At 47.3% G+C, this 18,232-nt stretch overlaps 1 protein-coding gene across 8 annotated transcripts in view; it reads left to right on the top strand.

Annotated features, from left to right (window-relative positions):
• Positions 1–18,232, top strand: part of r3hdm1 (R3H domain containing 1) — a 40,215-nt gene that overhangs the window by 18,084 nt on the left and 3,899 nt on the right. For 4 of the 8 annotated variants that reach the window (XM_077021280.1, XM_077020914.1, XM_077020921.1 and 1 more), the window contains 17 exons: positions 3,610–3,742; positions 3,933–4,011; positions 4,632–4,691; positions 5,118–5,258; positions 5,811–5,919; positions 6,162–6,257; positions 6,987–7,015; positions 7,144–7,197; positions 7,303–7,514; positions 8,607–8,870; positions 9,150–9,286; positions 10,500–10,583; positions 14,373–14,642; positions 14,900–15,017; positions 16,521–16,675; positions 16,828–16,979; positions 17,287–17,390. In XM_077021280.1, the coding sequence (XP_076877395.1) occupies positions 3,610–3,742; positions 3,933–4,011; positions 4,632–4,691; positions 5,118–5,258; positions 5,811–5,919; positions 6,162–6,257; positions 6,987–7,015; positions 7,144–7,197; positions 7,303–7,514; positions 8,607–8,870; positions 9,150–9,286; positions 10,500–10,583; positions 14,373–14,642; positions 14,900–15,017; positions 16,521–16,675; positions 16,828–16,979; positions 17,287–17,390 (2,197 nt within the window). The remainder of the gene's footprint in view (positions 1–3,609; positions 3,743–3,932; positions 4,012–4,631; positions 4,692–5,117; positions 5,259–5,810; positions 5,920–6,161; positions 6,258–6,986; positions 7,016–7,143; positions 7,198–7,302; positions 7,515–8,606; positions 8,871–9,149; positions 9,287–10,499; positions 10,584–14,372; positions 14,643–14,899; positions 15,018–16,520; positions 16,676–16,827; positions 16,980–17,286; positions 17,391–18,232) is intronic. The other 4 variants (XM_077021041.1, XM_077021197.1, XM_077021112.1 and 1 more) reach the window with 4 other exon arrangements.

The raw sequence follows: 18,232 nt of genomic DNA, 5'->3' as shown, positions 1-18,232 counted from the left end.
GATAGAGGTGACTATGGTGGTTACATTCTGGCTAACTAAGGATATTATATACATGTAGTTTTTTTTTTGTTTTTCACTTGATTTCTGAGCACTTTTAGTCTTAAGATTTATACCATCAAATGTTATTTGATGGTTGTATTATCTATTGACTTTGTAATGAAGTGTAAAAAAGATTAATGATCACTTTAGAACTGTCGTAACATTTTTGTGTTTTACATAGTCCAAATAGATAGGCTGGTCCTAATCTGCATTTACTCAATGGTAAATTTCAAAATTAGGAAGAAGGATTACATAATTACATAAATATCGAACTCTCAAAGCTGTGAAATGGAGGACCAGAGAGCATTCAGTGGTAATCGTTACAGACATGCAGAAGACATGAACATGCCAGGTTAGTGTTTGGGTAGTGAGCACTGTTTGATCAATTTAGAGTAAGTGGACCTTGCATGGCACTGTCTAGGCATGGGGACACACACACACACACACACACACGTGTCACGGAGGGGCCAGTAATAACTGAAGTTGAGTGGCTGGGACTGGAGTGAAGGTGAACTAGTCAATGACATCCAGCGCTGGCCTGTACGAGAGAGTAGCTTAACAGAAGCCATACCTGTAGAATGCCACTTCAGAGCAGATCTGGACCACATCAGAGTGACCCAGTTCACATGTGGAATAAGGTTTTTAAATGAAGACTTGTGTAGTGCAAAATCTACCACTACCCATTCCTCACCCAAAGTATAGGAGTATGAGTGAGGTTTTATAGCATGACTGTAGTAGGGAGGGTATGATTGGTATGTTATGAGTATGGGGGGGGGGGGGGTATGACTGGAGTATTGGGGAGTATTGGGGGGGGGTATGACTGGAGTATTGGGGAGTATGGGGGGTATGACTGGAGTATTGGGGAGTATTGGGGGGTATGACTCGAGTATTGGGGGGTATGACTGGAGTATTGGGGAGTATTGGGGGGGTATGACTGGAGTATTGGGGGGGTATAACTCTAGTATGGGGGGGTATGACTGGAGTATTGGGGAGTATGGGGGGTATGACTCGAGTATGGGGGGTATGACTCGAGTATGGGGGGTATGACTCGAGTATGGGGGGGTATGACTCGAGTATGGGGGGGTATGACTCGAGTATGGGGGGGTATGACTCGAGTATGGGGGGGGGTATGACTCGAGTATTGGGGGGTATAACTCGAGTATGGGGGGGTATGACTGGAGTATTTGGGGGGTATGACTGGAGTATGGGGGGTATGACTGGAGTATGGGGGGGTATGACTGGAGTATGGGGGGGTATGACTGGAGTATTGGGGAGTATTTGGGGGGGTATAACTCGAGTATGGGGGGGTATGACTCGAGTATGGGGGGTGTGACTGGAGTATTGGGGAGTATTGGGGGGGTATGACTCGAGTATGGGGGGTATGACTGGAGTATTGGGGAGTATTTGGGGGGTATGACTGGAGTATTGGGGGGTATGACTGGAGTATGGGGGGGTATGACTGGAGTATTGGGGGGGTATGACTGGAGTATTGGGGAGTATTTGGGGGGTATGACTCGAGTATGGGGGGGTATGACTGGAGTATTGGGGGGTATGACTCGAGTATGGGGGGGTGTGACTGGAGTATTGGGGAGTATTGGGGGGTATGACTCGGGTATGGGGGGGTATGACTGGAGTATTGGGGAGTATTGGGGGGAGTATGACTAGAGAGCAGGAGTATGAGGGAAGGAAGGCATCATGTGATTTTAAAGGTATTGAAAAGTGCAGTGGTGTACTTTATAGAGAAACAGACATTCTAGACAGAGGTCCATCAGTTGTGCAAGTTTTATCAAGTTGTATTAAACAAGTTTGTTTAAATTATAGCATTCATTTGTGGGGTTCCAAAGTTCAGTGTGTGCATCAGTTTCGTTGTTGCTTCTTGCAGTTGCATGAGCAGTGCAGTCGCATATGTCCTTAATGCAGCGCCCATTAGCATTAAAATGCCCTGTCAGTCAAAATGCTAAACCCTTAATCCTGATGATCCTAAGTTGTTCAGCAAAACAATCGGCGAGGCTTCTCCTGGTTTCTCCAGTGTAAAGCTGATTATATCTTTAGCAAGAGACAAGATGGATGATTTTTTTTTGCAGTAATGCATATAAATGTGTGTGTCTGTGGATGATCATATTAATCACAAGTTGTCTGTGACGGTTAGTTAATCACAGTTGACAATCCACGATGAACCTGTGGTATTTGTTAATACACAGAAGAAAAAAAAGTGTTTGCAGAGTCGCATTAGTTTCTAGAAGCTGTACCTCTACTTGCTCTTCTTAATAAGCTCATATTAAGTATTGAGAGGTTAGAAATAACAGGTGCTGCAGAATTCCCTCTGGACACCGGACATGATTTAATGTGTATATACGTTGGACATGTGTGATATCATAGGTACCAAATACAAGCATAGACCACATTTTAGCTGTTTCACTTTTAATACTGGCATTTTCAACCTACAGATTTTTTAAATGTTGCTATTATTTATTTTTTGAAACATCTATTGTTTTTATGGGTACTCCCATGTGCTACATACAGCAGTCACCTTCTATACGGTTGTCTCGTGATCGTGTTGTGATTAGGAAACGATGACCTACGTTGAGCAGTAGCCCAACATTAGGCTGTGTTGGCCAAACGTGTGGTTTGGCGTGGCGTAGAGTTTTGTGCGTTCAGACGGAGAGGTGCGGCGTGGTCCACAGGTTCCCCAGGTAGAGCGCGGCACTGTGGCGAGTCTTTGTAGAAGCTGAAAGACAAGCGAATGTCCTTCCTCGCTTTTATGTCCTTGAAAGAGTGAATGAGATTTCTTCCCCTGGGAGTCTCTATTCATAGCTCTTTCTGTCTGTCTCATTTATTTCTCCCCCCCCCCCTCTCTCGTGCTCTCTTTCACCACCTTTTTCTTGTGTCTTTTCCTCCCCACTCTGCTGGCTGCTGTTTTTCTCATATTGTGTTTGATTAGTTTTAGCAGAATCCTTTCTGCAGGGCTCTAGGGAGAAAGGGAGAGTTATTGATTAATATTGATTCATAAAGGGTAAAAAAAACGTGATTTTACATTACCACATCTATGCTGTTGGTTCCATGTAATTGTTTTGATGTTACTTTAAATGATTCTCTTCCCCATAAATGCTGGTTTTGCACATCCCAGTTACACCAGACTGAATGAAATTTCAGCCTCATTTGGATTGAGCATGGCAGTGATGGGGATGTTCACACTGGTGAGCTTACACAAAGCGCTGGTTTCCTGGCTGTGCTCCAAGCTCCAGGGGTGAAAACCTGGCCAGGAGTTCACCTGCGGTTTACCTCAGTGATGCTCCATAATGTCCGCCCGTCGGTCGGCGGGAACATTCGCTCTCTCCCCCCCCGGTCGCCTGACGACTGTCGTTTGTTGGATTTTCTCATTGCGCTTATCTCACTTCTCCGTGTAAAATTGCGCCCGTCTCTCTCTTGCACCTGTCTCAGCGGAGCGTCTCTCTCTCTCTCTCTCTCTCTCTCTCTCTCTCTCTCTCTCTCTCTCTCTCTCTCTCTCTCTCTCTCTCTCTCTCTCTCTCTCTCTCTCTCTCTCTCTCTCTCTCTCTTTGGTGTGTGCAGGATAAGCCCCGCCTGCCTCTCTCCCAGCAGCCGGAGAAGGAGCCGGTGTCGTGCAGGTCCGAAGAGCACGGAGAGAAGAGTGCAGACAAGCCAGAACGGCCCGACAAACCGCCCCGCAAGACACTGTCACGAGGTGTGTGTGTGTGTGTGTGTGTGTGTGTGTGTGTGTGTTGGTTACATGCACTGGTGTCACTCACAGGCGCCTTGTATTGGCAGATGAGGTGTGTTCTCACATGCCAGATGGAGACCACAGAATGTGTGCAGTATGTGAAACCTCCTTCCTTCTCTCCCTGTTTTTCTCTCTCCCTCTCTCCCTCTCTCAGACTCCAGTCAGGAGTACACAGACTCCACAGGCATAGATCTCCATGAGTTCCTGGTGAACACATTGAAAAATAACCCCCGGTACGTTCGTCATGCTTTCATACAGTCATGACACAACTGCTGGATTTTGACATGTAGCTGTTTGAATTATTTATTGATATTTTCACGAGTTTAGTCGTCATATGTCCTTCATGTCCGTTGGCCATTCTGTGTTGATCCCAAGTGGAGGTTGATCTGTGAATGATCCCAAACCTTCCCATCTAGTTAAACTGTCTCAACCCAACCCACGTCCTGCTGTTCTTGAGGGACGATGTAATACCACAAGCCATAAAGATTTTTAAAAAACATCACTCAAGTTTGTTTTTATCCTCTTTTGAAAAGTTGTTTAGAGATTCAAGTTTTCTTTGAGATAATCTTACAAAGCAAGGATCAGAAAACTCTTCTGGTGTTTTCCTTTGAGCATTTCAAACGTCTCTCTTCCTTGGCATTCACGGAGAGTTGCGTTCAGGTTTTAATATCCGTTTGGGGACAGTGGCGAGAGTCGTGTGTTCCATCGCGGCCGGGCCTGGTGGGGTTTGGGGTTGAGTGCGGGTCATCGGCGAGGGCTGGCCACGCTTCTGCTGGGACTCGGCCACGGCGTGCTGGACCGCACTACGGCACGTGCGTGTCTGATGAACCTCCACCTGCTGCTGTCCTTACAGAGACAGAGGGACCCTGCTGAAACTGGAGCAGGACATTCTGGACTTCATCACCAACACCGAGTAAGTCCGGCGAGACGGGCTGCCAGCCATGTCCTTCACATCCTAACAGCCAGGCAGCTCTTCTGCGACATTTTAATGATGAATAAAAATGAAACCTTTGACTTTAGTGTAATTACTGTATAGCACAAGATAGGGGAGGGGGGAGGGGGGCGGCAAATGACCAGTGTTCTTTCCGTACTCTTAATGAAATCCATGACGTTATATGTGGTACTTTCTAAGAAACCAGTAATGCAATTAAAGAGAGTTGCACAGATTTAAAGGAATTCTCTGCAGGGGTTCCAACTCGATCCAATCGTACGGAGAAATGTGTGGAATTGTTCGTAGAAAGCGATCTCGTGCTACATAGGCGGAGGAATAGGATTAGCTTGAAAAACGGCAGATTGTTGGACTCTGGCTGCTCTAATCTGAAGGTGTCGGTCCCGGCAGGTCGCAGAAGCGGAAGTTCCCCCCGATGACGTCGTACCACAGGATGCTCCTGCACAGGGTGGCTGCCTACTTCGGCCTCGACCACAACGTAGATCCGACCGGCAAGGCGGTGGTCATCAACAAAACCAGCAGTACGAGGATGTGAGTGCCCGCTAATGGCCTTTTCGGCCCCACAGGCGGCTCTCAAAGCCTTCCCGCTCCCCCCAGGACTCCTAATGTGGCAGGGGCCGCTGACATTTAACGCTGGAGAGGGCCGGGCGGGCCCCTGCTGGTAGGCTGAGTGGCCCGTGGTCAGTCTCGGAGCCGCTGGTTTAAAAGCCACCGGTCCACAGCACAACCACATGAGCAGAATCTGCTGTTTGCCAGATCATCTATTCTAGCTTGGTTGGTTAAATAATAATAATAAAAACTATAAAAAATATATATATATTTATGGTTGGTTTTCCGGAGCGAGAGAAAACCAAATGGTGGTAAGCGGAGTTGAGCGGTGTTGTGTGGGGCCGGGCCTGAGCCAGGGTTTAAGAGGATTGTCTCGCATGGCTGGTCATAGGGTAGCAGTGTAAGAGCAGACATGCTGGTCCAGAAGACTGCTCAGCTCCCACAGTGCACAGAGGTGCCCGTCTCGCATGGAAGACGAAGGCTTTACAGTGAAATGATCCCCACCCTGAACACGCACCTCTCCCCCCCCGACAGACCGGATCAGAAGTTCTCCGAGCACATCAAAGACGACAAGACAGATGACTTCCAGAAGCGCTACATCCTGAAGAGGGACAATCTCAGCCTGGATCAGGAGGACAGCCGGGTAAGGACCACACACACACACACACACACACACACACACACACACGCTCAGCTCTACCTACATGCCACCAGTTCTTTTACTGCCAATATATCGATGCATCAATCAATCGATCAGAATGGAATTTGTATCACACTTCATAAAACATTGATAATAAAGGATAAGCATTAACTCTGAGGTCGGTGGTCTGCTGGTAAAATCTTGGTAAATCGGGTTCTGTGTCTGCGTCCGTCTCGTCTGGGCAGCTGCGGATGCGTCTGAAGGACGACCGGAGGAGTAAGTCCATCGAGGAGCGGGAAGAGGAGTACCAGCGAGCGCGGGACCGGATCTTTGCGCAGGACGTGAGTCCCCCACAGCGCCATCGTCCCACACTCGTTTATCTTCCGGACCCAGTTTTACAACAGCAGGAGTTGGTTCATGTCCGTCCAGGACGGGCCGAGTGCCTTTTGGGCTGTCTGTTCTAGTGAAGTGTTGGGGTGGTTCTGGTCTTTGGGCTGTCTGTTCTAGTGTAGTGTTGGGGTGGTTCTGGTCTTTGGGCTGTCTGTTCTAGTGAAGTGTTGGGGTGGTTCTGGTCTTTGGGCTGTCTGTTCTAGTGAAATGTTGGGGTGGTTCTGGTCTTTGGGCTGTCTGTTCTAGTGAAGTGTTGGGGTGGTTCTGGTCTTTGGGCTGTCTGTTCTAGTGTAGTGTTTGGGCTGTCTGTTCTAGTGTAGTGTTTGGGCTGTCTGTTCTAGTGTAGTGTTGGGGTGGTTCTGGTCTTTGGGCTGTCTGTTCTAGTGAAGTGTTGGGGTGGTTTGGGTCTTTGGGCTGTCTGTTCTTGTGAAGTGTTGGGGTGGTTCTGGTCTTTGGGCTGTCTGTTCTAGTGTAGTGTTGGGGTGGTTCTGGTCTTTGGGCTGTCTGTTCTAGTGAAGTGTTGGGGTGGTTTGGGTCTTTGGGCTGTCTGTTCTTGTGAAGTGTTGGGGTGGTTCTGGTCTTTGGGCTGGCTGTTCTTGTGAAGTGTTGGGGTGGTTCTGGTCTTTAATGTCCGCGGCATGCCCTGGCCTTTAAACTGCTCATGTGTTTCATTTGCACAGGGACAAGATAATTTCCAGCTCGATAAAAGGTAATACTGATCATTTTAAACTTCCATCCATACATACATGCACATATGTGTACACACACACACACACAGCAGTTATTAATTTTGGTAATCTGGCCCTTGATTGTGTTCTCTTTAATTCCCCCCTGCAGAATTCAGGAAGACCTGAGCTGTATCAGTACTCAGCAGAGGAGACAGTTCTTCAGGTAATACGTTAATGCTTCCTGACAGTTTATACGGTGTGTGAGAAACCCCATGATTAGGACCCGATTTCCTTAGTCTAAGAGGTGTGTGTGTGTGTGTGTGTGTAGCAGGGTGAGAGAGGGCTGTTCGGGGAACAGTCGTCAGAGCAGCTCTGAGAACGAGACGAGGAGCTGGGAGCCTCGTCCATGGAGCAGCACCGACTCGGACAGCTCGCACCGCAACATAAAGCCGGCCATCAGTAAGGCCAGCAGCTTCAGCGGGATCAGCCTGCTCGTGCGGGGAGACAGCTCCGCCAGCAGCAGCAGGCTGTCCAAAACAGGTACACACACACACACACACACACCCACACACACCCAACAGCGAGAAGAACACAATTGGACTCTCTAACTCTCCTTCTTACTTATGATCCACTTTTAGAATCTGCTTTGAACCCTTAAGCTCATGCTTGGCGTGTGTGTGTGTGTGTGTGTGTGTGTGTGTGTGTGTGTGTGATCTCCAGTCACCGCTGACATTAACACACACGCTCTAGTTGCCCCCCCTTCCAACTCTTCTCTCAGTCCAGCCCTTCACCCATGTTCATATTTTGCCCCTAAAAACAGAACGACGCCATGCATATTCATACACGGTCATACATATTCATAGCTGTCTCTCATCTGCAGTCATTGCTTATTAATGTGCTGGCATTTACAGGCCAGTGGCAGTGCCCATATATATTTATAATTGAATGACCCTTTTGTTCGGTAAGCCCCGCTCCTCCTCTGTCCTGCTAACGTTAAACCAGCCGAGGAGATTTAGGACGAGCAACCGTGGAAGTGCTAGCTGTATAAAATGGCGTTTGAGCGATTTCTTTAATATTCGCTCCCGATATTAAAATTCCAGTGCTGCGATCTGAGTTTTCCTCGTGCTCGCCGAGCAGCTTAGAGATCGCCCAGAACGTATTTGGAACACCATTTCTGTCCCGCTGGCTTGTGGGTAATAAAGTACACCGGAGTGCCTGAGGAGGACGCCATTTGTTCTTATTTGCTGTAATAAAGGAGAAAACTGGCTGCTATTAGCCGTGGCCTCTTTCCAAAGGCATGAGTCACGGTAATAGGTGATTCGAAGCCCGGCAGTTAGCCAGTGTTCTGTGTATTATAGGAAATGGAGGCAGTCTTTGTGCTGTCACCTTGCTGGAACAACCCCTAACCCCCGTCCACCCTGCCACAGAGCCCGGCCTGAGCTCTGCAATCACGTAGCACTTCCAGCTCTTCGTTGGCCTGTCACTTTTCGTCACCATCATCCCCATTATGTGTTCCTCATCGCCTCATCGTGCATGTGTGACCCTGACTACTGCTCTTCTTAACACGTTTAACACGCACACAAAACCAACAACGCTTTTGCTGTTTTTCTTTCCCGTTACTTCCTGTCGCAGGTTCCGACTCGTCTAGTAGCGTAGCTTCGTCCACCGGCTCCCTGTCTCGCCCCGCCTTGTCGTTCCCCGTCTCCGGGGCCACCCCCGCCTGCCACGCTCCCGCGCCCACCCGGGCCGAGCCCCCTCAGGGCGGCACCGTCGGGCCTGGCGCCGGCGGCCCGGGCCCTCAGAGCTCCAACGCTAACACTAACGCGAGCTACTACCTCCTTCCTCTGGAGGGCGCCGCCATCCCACCTGGCAGCGTGCTGCTCAACGCTTATACAGGTGCGTGTCCACCTGACCACGCCCACAGAGGAGGGGAGTCTGGCCCAGGGGGAGGGGGGGTCTTCCACAAGTCCCTGCCTCCGGAGCTCGCAAAAGCGTGTCGGCCTTTTAACCGTCTTCCTTCTTCATCTTGATCTTTATCCTGTACTCACCCACTGCTAACAGTACTCACTGTATCTGGCTTATACAGCAAGACTGCTGCTCGGCTTCGCAAATGATCGGCCACGTCGGGGAGGGGCGACGCTCGTTAATGAGAATTCACTCCTTGCATTTCGGCAGGTCAGCCGTTTGTGAATCCAGATGGCAGCGCCGTGGTTTACAGCCCCGCCGTGACATCACAGCAGGGGAGGGGCCAGCAGTCCATGCCACAACCCCCTCCCCCTCCCCCTCAGCCAGCCAATCATATTCTGACACAGGTTAGTAAAGCATACTTGCATAATCACATCTTATTAAAGATGTCTTGTAGTGGACTGATCCTGTTTTCATAATAAAAATGGTTAAATCTTTTTGTAAATGATTTAGGTCAGTCTGTTGCATTATATGCTTCCATTAGAGTTGACTCTTCACCAACTATTACCTACTGGCTTTTAATAGCGCAGAAATCCATGTAGTCTGCTAGAAAGCTGATAAATGTACCTTAAAAATGAATAATGGATGCTAATATCCGCTAACTAGGTTTGCATATTAAAAGACACTTAAAATTCTTTTTGGTGAACATGGTGAATTATGGATAATGAGTTCACCTCCCCTGAAGTCGTCTTGGAGGGGCTAGTGTTGGAATGCTCTGGGCTGGGCGCTGTGTCCGAGCCGTAGTCTTCAGCAGAGCTGTTTCTGTCTGACCGCGCAGCCTGGCTTCCCTGCGACGTTACGGGTCGCGCCCGCAGCGACCGTATTAACCGTTCCGCCTGACTCGGCTGTCCGACTATCCGAGCGTCCGTTTCCCCACCGTAATACGTCCTCGTTACGGCATTCTCCCGGTGAACCTGCCATCCCTCCAGCTCAGAGCTGCTCTCCCGACGCTCGGACAGCCTCTGTCGACAGGGCGCTTTGACAGTTGCAGGACCTTCGGTGAAATGTTGGCTTCGCCCAGTCAGGACGACTGGGGAGGATTAACCTGTCAGGAAGTGGGTGTGGTCTTGAGCAGAAGGGCCTAGCCACACCTCCACACATTGCTTTATATATTATACAGTTTTAACATGAAACTAATTTAACACGAACATTTAATTTATAATTTACATATTTTTTTAATGAGAAAATTTGGATTTCGTTCCCCCCGTAATTGAGTTCTTAAATGTTGTATCAAGTGTCTTCCCTAGTAAGCCAGGCTTGTGCGCTGTTCATGGTAAATATGTAAGTGGAGTTCTAGGTCACGGAGGGGTCGTGTTCACTTCTCCTCTACATCATTCCCTCATTCCATCAGTGCACCCTTCTCCCCTAATGCCTCTCTCTTTTATTCCTCTTGTCCAGTTGCTATGATTGAGACATTTTTTTTTTCTTCTGTCCCCCTGCTCTACCCCTTCCCCTTTCTTTCCCCCTCTCTCCTCTTCTCCGTCTCTCTCTCTCTCTCTCTCTCTCTCTCTCTCTCTCTCTCTCTCTCTCTCTCTCTCTCTCTCTCTCTCTCTCCTGCAGCATTGTGGTCAGTCTATGCAGTACTCAGCAATTTCTTACCCTCCTTCGCTCCTGCCTGTTCCTCTAAACCAACACTACACTGTGGTACCTGCACTCTGTCTTTCTCTCTCCGTTTTTAATGCGTGGTCTCTCGTCTGTTTTCCATTCTTGTCATTTGTTCTTCTCCTCGTGCTCTTTCACCATCTCCATGTCTGTGTGTGTCGAACTGAATTGACACTGCGTACTACAGACTGTAGCTTTGACCAGCTCAGATGGCTGGGTTTGAAACCTCCCCTCAGCCTTCACCAGCTGCTTTGAGCTCCCAGTGAGCGTGTCCACTGAGGGGATAATGACAGAACTGAGTTAGTTCTCTCTCTCTCTCTCTCTCTCTCTCTCTCTCTCTTTGTCCTCCAGCGCACAGATCACGCGCTACTTTGACCTATTTCTAACTGACACCCTTTTGATCAATCCCTGTAGTTTGTCAATAACAGATAAAGCCCCAAAAGAGGCATCTGAGTCCGGTGTCTCTGGAGAATAGCGCGTAGATTAGGGCCAGGCAGACATTTTGAAGAGCTGATGCCCTAACCTGAAAAAAGGGGCATGAAATGGCAGTTTCATTTGGTCTAACTTTAGCTATTACGGGCTACTTGTAGTTATGCAGCTACAACAGCTAAAAACCAATTATTTTGTTTTCCCTCCAGAGGGGTAGCTCAGCCAAAGGAAGCAAATGGACTGTTGTTCGGGCAGCTTGTCCTTGGGGTAGATGCTCGTGGGGGGGCGGCACGGGAGGGGCTCTAGGCTTGATCACGCTGTGTCTAGCGCCCCCGCAGTCTCTGTCACGCTGTGGCTGGGGCCTCCTCTGCAGTATCAGCCTCTCTGTGGCTCACACCTCTGCATTGACAATCGCAGTGAGCTGTTTCTGTTGTCACACCTGTGTATCACAGTATTATATGATTGGTATCTACAGCACTGAGTCACAACACAGATTTCAACGCCCCGTTTCAATGCCATTTGAAGGAATAGTTTGGTGGGGGAGTTTTTTACTCGTTCCAGCGGTCAGTTGGCAGAGACAGGTTTGAAGTCCAAACTTTGCTTCTGTTCAGAACAAAAGTTGCTAACGTTGCCGTGTAACAAACACTGGAGGTCCAGAGGAATAATAGCTTTACATGTCCACAAACATCTCTCCATCTGCTCAAATCACTTCCAGGTCGCTGACCGTAGCGCCAATGTATTTGTTCACTTTTATAGCTCACAGTGAGTCATGCTACATCTTAAAACACACCAATTACTCTTTCAGACCTTTATTAAGACCTGCATGCTGTTAGAGAAATGATTCCCAAAATCCCCAATTCCCCATTTAGGAAAGACATTACCATGCTTGAATGAGCAAAGGTTATTTTGTTCAACAGTCCGGACTGAGGAACCGAGTAGCAAGCACAGCATTTCTTCACCACACACACACACACACACACACACACACACACTCCATACTGATACACAAAGTACTGAGGTCACCACACACACACACACCACATACTTTCTTTGTAACCATGTACAGATGCCACTGTACGCCACCACCACATTCCAGGAGTGTAAGGATAGTTCACCATTCAACCATTTCCACCCGATATTCTAGCAGGTGACCTGAACTTCATGGACCACTGCAGTTATGCTGTGGTATGTACTGTCTTTCAGAAGTGAGCGGAACCTTCATAGCTCCATTTGAACCTCGTAGTAGCTCCACGTGAACCTCGTATGGTTTGCAGTTGTCTCATACATTCCAGCCGTCTTCATCCGCTGCTCAGTTCACTAAAAACCCAAATGTTTCCCACGGTTTGATGGAAGCAGGCGGGTCTTCTAACTCCTGTCATTTGCATTCACCACAGTGTGACTGACTCGGACACCAATAAGCTTGAGCTAAGCTCAGCATGTGTGTATTGCCAACCCGCTAACGACTTGCAGCTTAAGGTTTGTGGTGCAACTCGCACTTTTGACATTTGGTTGCGTATTAGTTGCATCAGTATCGCTACTTGGGCTACTGCGTGTTCTCCGTGCGACGTGCATCGTACCATGACGGTCCGGGACATATACGCACAATTCTGCATACATGTAATCGATATGCTCTCTACTACAGCTATACACATAGATATGACCACTTACAAAGTTATATAATTATATTATGTAATATATTATTAGAATTAAAATAAATATTTTATTTATATATATATATATATTTGCTACAATTAACGTATTAATATTGACGGCACTAATTATATTTATATATACATACATACATATAATTGGTGCCATCAATATTAACGCGTTAATTGTAGCGATTATTTTGAAATATTTAACACGTTAAAAAAATGTATTCGATATATTGACGCAGCTGGCTGTTTTCTTCCTGTGGAAAGCTGACCTGTAACCTATGAGGTTTACCGCCACACCAGACTATCTGGAATGCCGTTCTTGCCTCCTATTCAGTACGCCAAAGCAGTACGAGATAACAGGTAGTATGTCCGAGGTTATGAAAACTGCCCAGTCGTCTACTGAAAGAACACACTGCTTTAACGGTCGAGCAGAACATATTGCATTGAAATCTAGTGCTTGAAGTACGGCATTTCAGATTCAGCCAAGGATGGAGTTTTAGGTGGAACGTTTTCCTGAAAACAAAAGTAATTTGCAGTCTGCAATGTAGAATTTAATTACGACAGAAGGAATACATCTTTGAAATATCACCTCAAAGCAATACACCCTACCGAAATTATCTCTTTTTAAAAATCTTGTTCTTTATATTTTGCACAGTTGATGTTGACTTTGTCTGAAATTCAACTAGCACATAGTTCACAAGAGAGAATCTGTGTTAAAAGTAAAAAATAAATAAATTCGACAAACATACTTGAATATGAATATAAGTACATTGTGTTCATCTTATAATGATTCTTTTATTTTAGATTTAAATATATATTACTCAAAGCACCAGTTTTCAGGGGAAATGCGATTAATCGCGATTAAGCACTGCAAATAGTGCGATTAATTAGTTGATTTTTTTTTTTCCCCATGACATTTTGGATACACATTATTTTATATGACAACTCTAAAATAAATAAATAAATGTGTGTGTGTGTGTCTGTGTAGAGAGAGAAGTTTGTGGGTATGTAATATTTTGAAAGCTGTTTCCAAGCAATTTAGCAGTTAAGTGTTCGTTAGCGAGGATAGCTACTAGCTGCTTTTGTTTTAAACAAAAATAAAGAAAGCAAAATTTGGACTCCGATCCGATAAATGTCAATATTTTTCACCGAAATACTCACCTGACTGCCTGAGCTTCCAAGCTGAAATATTTGCTCTCTGCTGTTCCGAAACGGACACAACAGGCAACCATCTCTAGATACCGGCGCTGGTCTGAGGCCCAGCGTTAGCTAGCGCCTTACGCTGTCGAACCGCCTACCGCGAAATATATAGGCTATATTTCGCCAAATATGACATCGACCTGCAGCAAATGTTTAAAAGACATTACTTGTAACGGGAACATCAAGTACAATGTAATAATTTTTATATATTAAAGTAATATTTGCATACCTAAGGTTAACTTGTCAAATTTTTTTTTCGAAGGCAAATTTTTAACTTAAATTTGAACAATACATCTCTTTAAAAAAGCATTCTTTAGTGGTATATATATATATATATATATATATATATATATATATATATATATATATATATATATATATATACACCATTTCAAGCACCTGCACCATTTAAAGTTTTAGCACCTGTATCTGTGTGGGTGGGCTTCAGTACTTTACTGAATTTATGTACTTTACCATGTATTTTACCATTTAAGAGGTATAATCGCTAAGTGTGTGTGTGTGTGTGTGTGTGTGTGTGTGACAGCAGCAGCAGGACAGTCTGGGAGGCCAGTTTAGCCAGATGAGTCTGCTCCGGCAGGGCTCAGGTGAGGGCCCCGAGGCCCCTGCTGCGCTCTTCCCCTCTTCCATGATGCTCCAGAACCCCCCACCTGCTGGCTACTTGCTGCCCCAGCTAGGGCAGCCTATGCAGGGGCACGGCTATCCACCTCACACGCCCGCCAACCATCCACTACACACCCCTGCCAATCAGCCCATCATCCAACAACAAGGTTACATTCAGCAGCCTGTCCAGCAGGTAGGCAAACACACACACACACACAGTACATAAATGCAACCTCCACAACATACGTAAAAAATACAGAGAACATGTAACGTGTACACGAAAACTTGAATGCAGACAAATCACGATCACACAGACAGAAAATATGCAAAGCTGGTGCCAGTTGCAGATATGAAAGTGAAGTTTCAACAGTGGAGTATGATGATTGTGCTGAACCCAGATTTTGTGTGTGTGTGTGTGTGTGTGTGTGTGTGTGTGTGTGTGTGTTTCAGATGTCGGCATGTTATTGTACTCCTGGTCAGTATTCACACTCTGGTCAGCACTACAGAACAGTTACACCAGTACACTACAGCGCCCCAGCAAGCCAGCAGGTTCCATCACAACAACCAGGTACACACAGCACTTGCGCCACACACACACACACACACACAGAGCGTGTGGTGATCTTGAGTGGTAGGATGCGGGACCGTGACACTGTCTGAGAGGCGGTATGATTCTCACAGTGAACCGGTCTCTTTTCCTACCGCTCACTCCTCTACGGCCTTCTGTCCCTGACCTGTGATCCTTCACCGCTCAAAGCCTGATGAGGGGCGGGGCGGGGCAGAGTGGGCGGGATGGGACTGGGTTGCCATGGTGACACTGCTCTTGAATAGCCATGGAAATGATCATCAGGTGATCAGATGCGTTCAAAACGCAGGCTGTGTGGTCCTTCAGCGTGTGTGTGTGTGTGTGTGTGTGTGTGTGTGTGTGTGTGTGTGTGTGACTCTGCATGGGTGCACAAGTGAGCACCTCATTGCACTGAATAGAGGCTTTTATTCTCTTGATGTCTGCCCTAAGAGAGCAAGTAAAAATAGCAGCTTTCTCTCTTCCTGTCTTTCTCTTCCCTTACATCTCTCCCTCTCTTTCTCCATCTCTCACCCAACCACCTGCCATTTCTCTCTCCATCTGTCCCTCCCTCTCTCCAGGTCCCTCTCTATATCTCTCTCTCCATCTCTACCTCCCTCCTTCCACTGACCTCGCTCCCTCCCTCCATCTCTCTCTGTCTGTCTCTCCTCCCTTTGCTGAATTGATTTCAGCCGGCTGCTTCAAAGGAAGCCTGACGGGGGGGAAATGGCCGCCCGGGCGAGTGTTCAGTCAGAGACGGCTCGGTGAAAAGAGCTGTCTGCTCACTGCCACCCTGAGCACCCCACTTACTCACCCTGACGTGGACTCTGCCACACACACACAGAATTGGAGTTAAAGAGCGACAGAGAAACCCTGAGAGGAACACAGCCGCTTGGCAGACGCACACACATTTGCGCTTACAGGCAGACGAATGGAGTTGGCGAGATAAAACGAAAGACAGAGAGGCTTAGCTAGACCCTCGCTCCCGGCCCTGACCACCGGCCAGCCAGCCAGCCTGGCCCTCCGTCACTTCTACACTAGTTTTCTGAGTGCACAAATGGACACTGCTTTCCTTCAGCTCGCTTCCAACGAGCGCCACAGCAAAAAATTTAAATAAATTTAAAAACTCCCACTCTCTTGTTGCCACAGAGGCTCCTCCCCCTGCAGTGAACCACCTATATGCACACAGTGACGAGCTCCTCCCACTCCTGAATCGGTGGCCCTTCCCAACAGGACTGTACAGTGCTGGCTTCCACAGAACTTCACTGTTTTCCATCATGTTTACTTCTGTCCTGTTTGTGAACCTTCTTTGCATCTTGTTAAAGATGTTAAATTATACAGTGTGGAGTCTTTAGGTTGACTGATCTCGCTGATCTAAGTTCAAAGTAAGTGTGTGTGTGTGTGTGTGTGTGTGTGTGTGTGTGTGTGTGTGTGTGTGTGTGTGTGTGTGTGTGTGTGTGTGTGTGTGTGTGTGTGTGTGTGTGTGTGTGTGTGTGTACCCTTTTCCAGGTTATCAAGCTGTGATGCCCAATCAGACGCCCAGCTACCAGGGCATGATGGGAGCTCAGCAGCCTCAGGGCCAGTCATTGGTTGGTGGCCAGACTGGGATGGCCAATCAGATTCAGGGTGTTATGGTGCAGTACCCACACATGTCACCCTATCAAGTGAGTTTCTTAACTTTTTGTAAAAACCTTTTTAGTGATGAAATTTCCTGTGCTCACTTAATCCATGACACAATCCACAACAGTGGGTGATTATTACACGAGTTAGTGCTATGAAGTGATGTGTGTGTGTGTGTGTGTGCGCGGGCGTGCAGGTACCTGTACCCCAGGGTTCTCAGAGTGTTCCTCAGCCAGTTTATCAGCAACAGATTGTCCTGCAGGGACCCCCCAATCAGACAGCAGTACCCACAGCCAGTATGCAGGTCTACTACAGCGTCCTGCCCCCCGGACAGCACACAACTGTTAGGTAAAGCACACACGCACACAAGCTACACACAGAAAACAGACAAGTGCAGACACACCAACCGGTTATTGTGAAGCTTTTGCGTCATTCCCTGATCCACTACCTAACTGTGTGTGTGTGTGTGTGTGTGTGTGTGTGTGTGTGTGTGTGTGTGTGTGTGTGTGTGTGTGTGTGTGTGTGTGTGTGTGGATGTTGAAGTGTTGTTGAAGTCTTTTTCACATCAGGTTTTCTTTTGTCTCCAAAGGGTTTGGATGATAACCTCATGCTGTGCTTTGCTGTTTCCGTGTGTGTGTGTGTGTGTGTATTTTAGCTCAACCGTGGGCTTTCTCCCTCCTCCGGGTACAGAACAGATGCCGTTCCCCAGGGCCGCCTCCCCCTGTGGCTCTCAGCCAATCCCAGGCCAGCAGTGCTCAGGTACCGTCATGCTTTGAGCCAGTCACCATCAGCCAAGCCACACCACTGCCAACGAGCTAGCAGAGCCTACAGTAAAGCCACTGCACTCTGAAACATCCCGTTCTGTGCCGTTTCATCCGGTTGTATCCTGTTCCGAGCTCTGCCTCTGTTCATATATGAACTCAGTGTCTTGAGACTCGTGTCACACACGTAGTGTGCAGTAGAATTTCCATGTCAGACGCTTTCTCACCACAGGGAGTGTTCCTGGTGGTTTAGCCCGAGGGGTGGAGAATAGAGTGTAGAGAGTGCAGGAGGCGTGGCCTGGCTCAAATTATAGGATTATAGGACCTGTCCGCAGTATTAACAAAAGAGTGGACAACTCGTCAGACTCGGAGAGTCACGTGTCTCTCCAGTTACCCATATTTGTGTAAAGGTACTACTGGATTTTTGCGTGATAGAAATATCAACACCCCCCCTCCTCAAAACATGACCAACTCCACTCCCAAAGCGTATACATCTCCTCCGGATAACGTCCGGAAAAGTTTGGGCTTACCGTGCCTGTCTGAAAGGGGCTTAGGTTTCGTTCTCCACTTTGAACAGCTACTTCAAAACTCGTGGCATATGGATTTTCCAATTTAGATGCATGTAATCTGTAAGCTAGTGTTGTTCTGTTTAAATAAACATTTCATAATGAATGTTGAATTTTTAATGCATTTCAGTGTTGTCCATCATTTGTTTGGTGGTGTTTATTATAATAACTCATGCATATGTAATGAGTTTTCCTTAGTGGGATTTTATTTATTTTCATGAAAGTGCTATATTTATTCCCTTCATTAAATGTTGTTTACAGTATCATTGCAGGA

This window comes from Brachyhypopomus gauderio, chromosome 1 (assembly GCF_052324685.1).
Source record: "Brachyhypopomus gauderio isolate BG-103 chromosome 1, BGAUD_0.2, whole genome shotgun sequence".
Lineage (NCBI taxonomy): Eukaryota > Metazoa > Chordata > Actinopteri > Gymnotiformes > Hypopomidae > Brachyhypopomus > Brachyhypopomus gauderio.
Note: the sequence above shows the minus strand (reverse complement) of the source record. Positions and strands in the feature narration are given on the sequence as shown.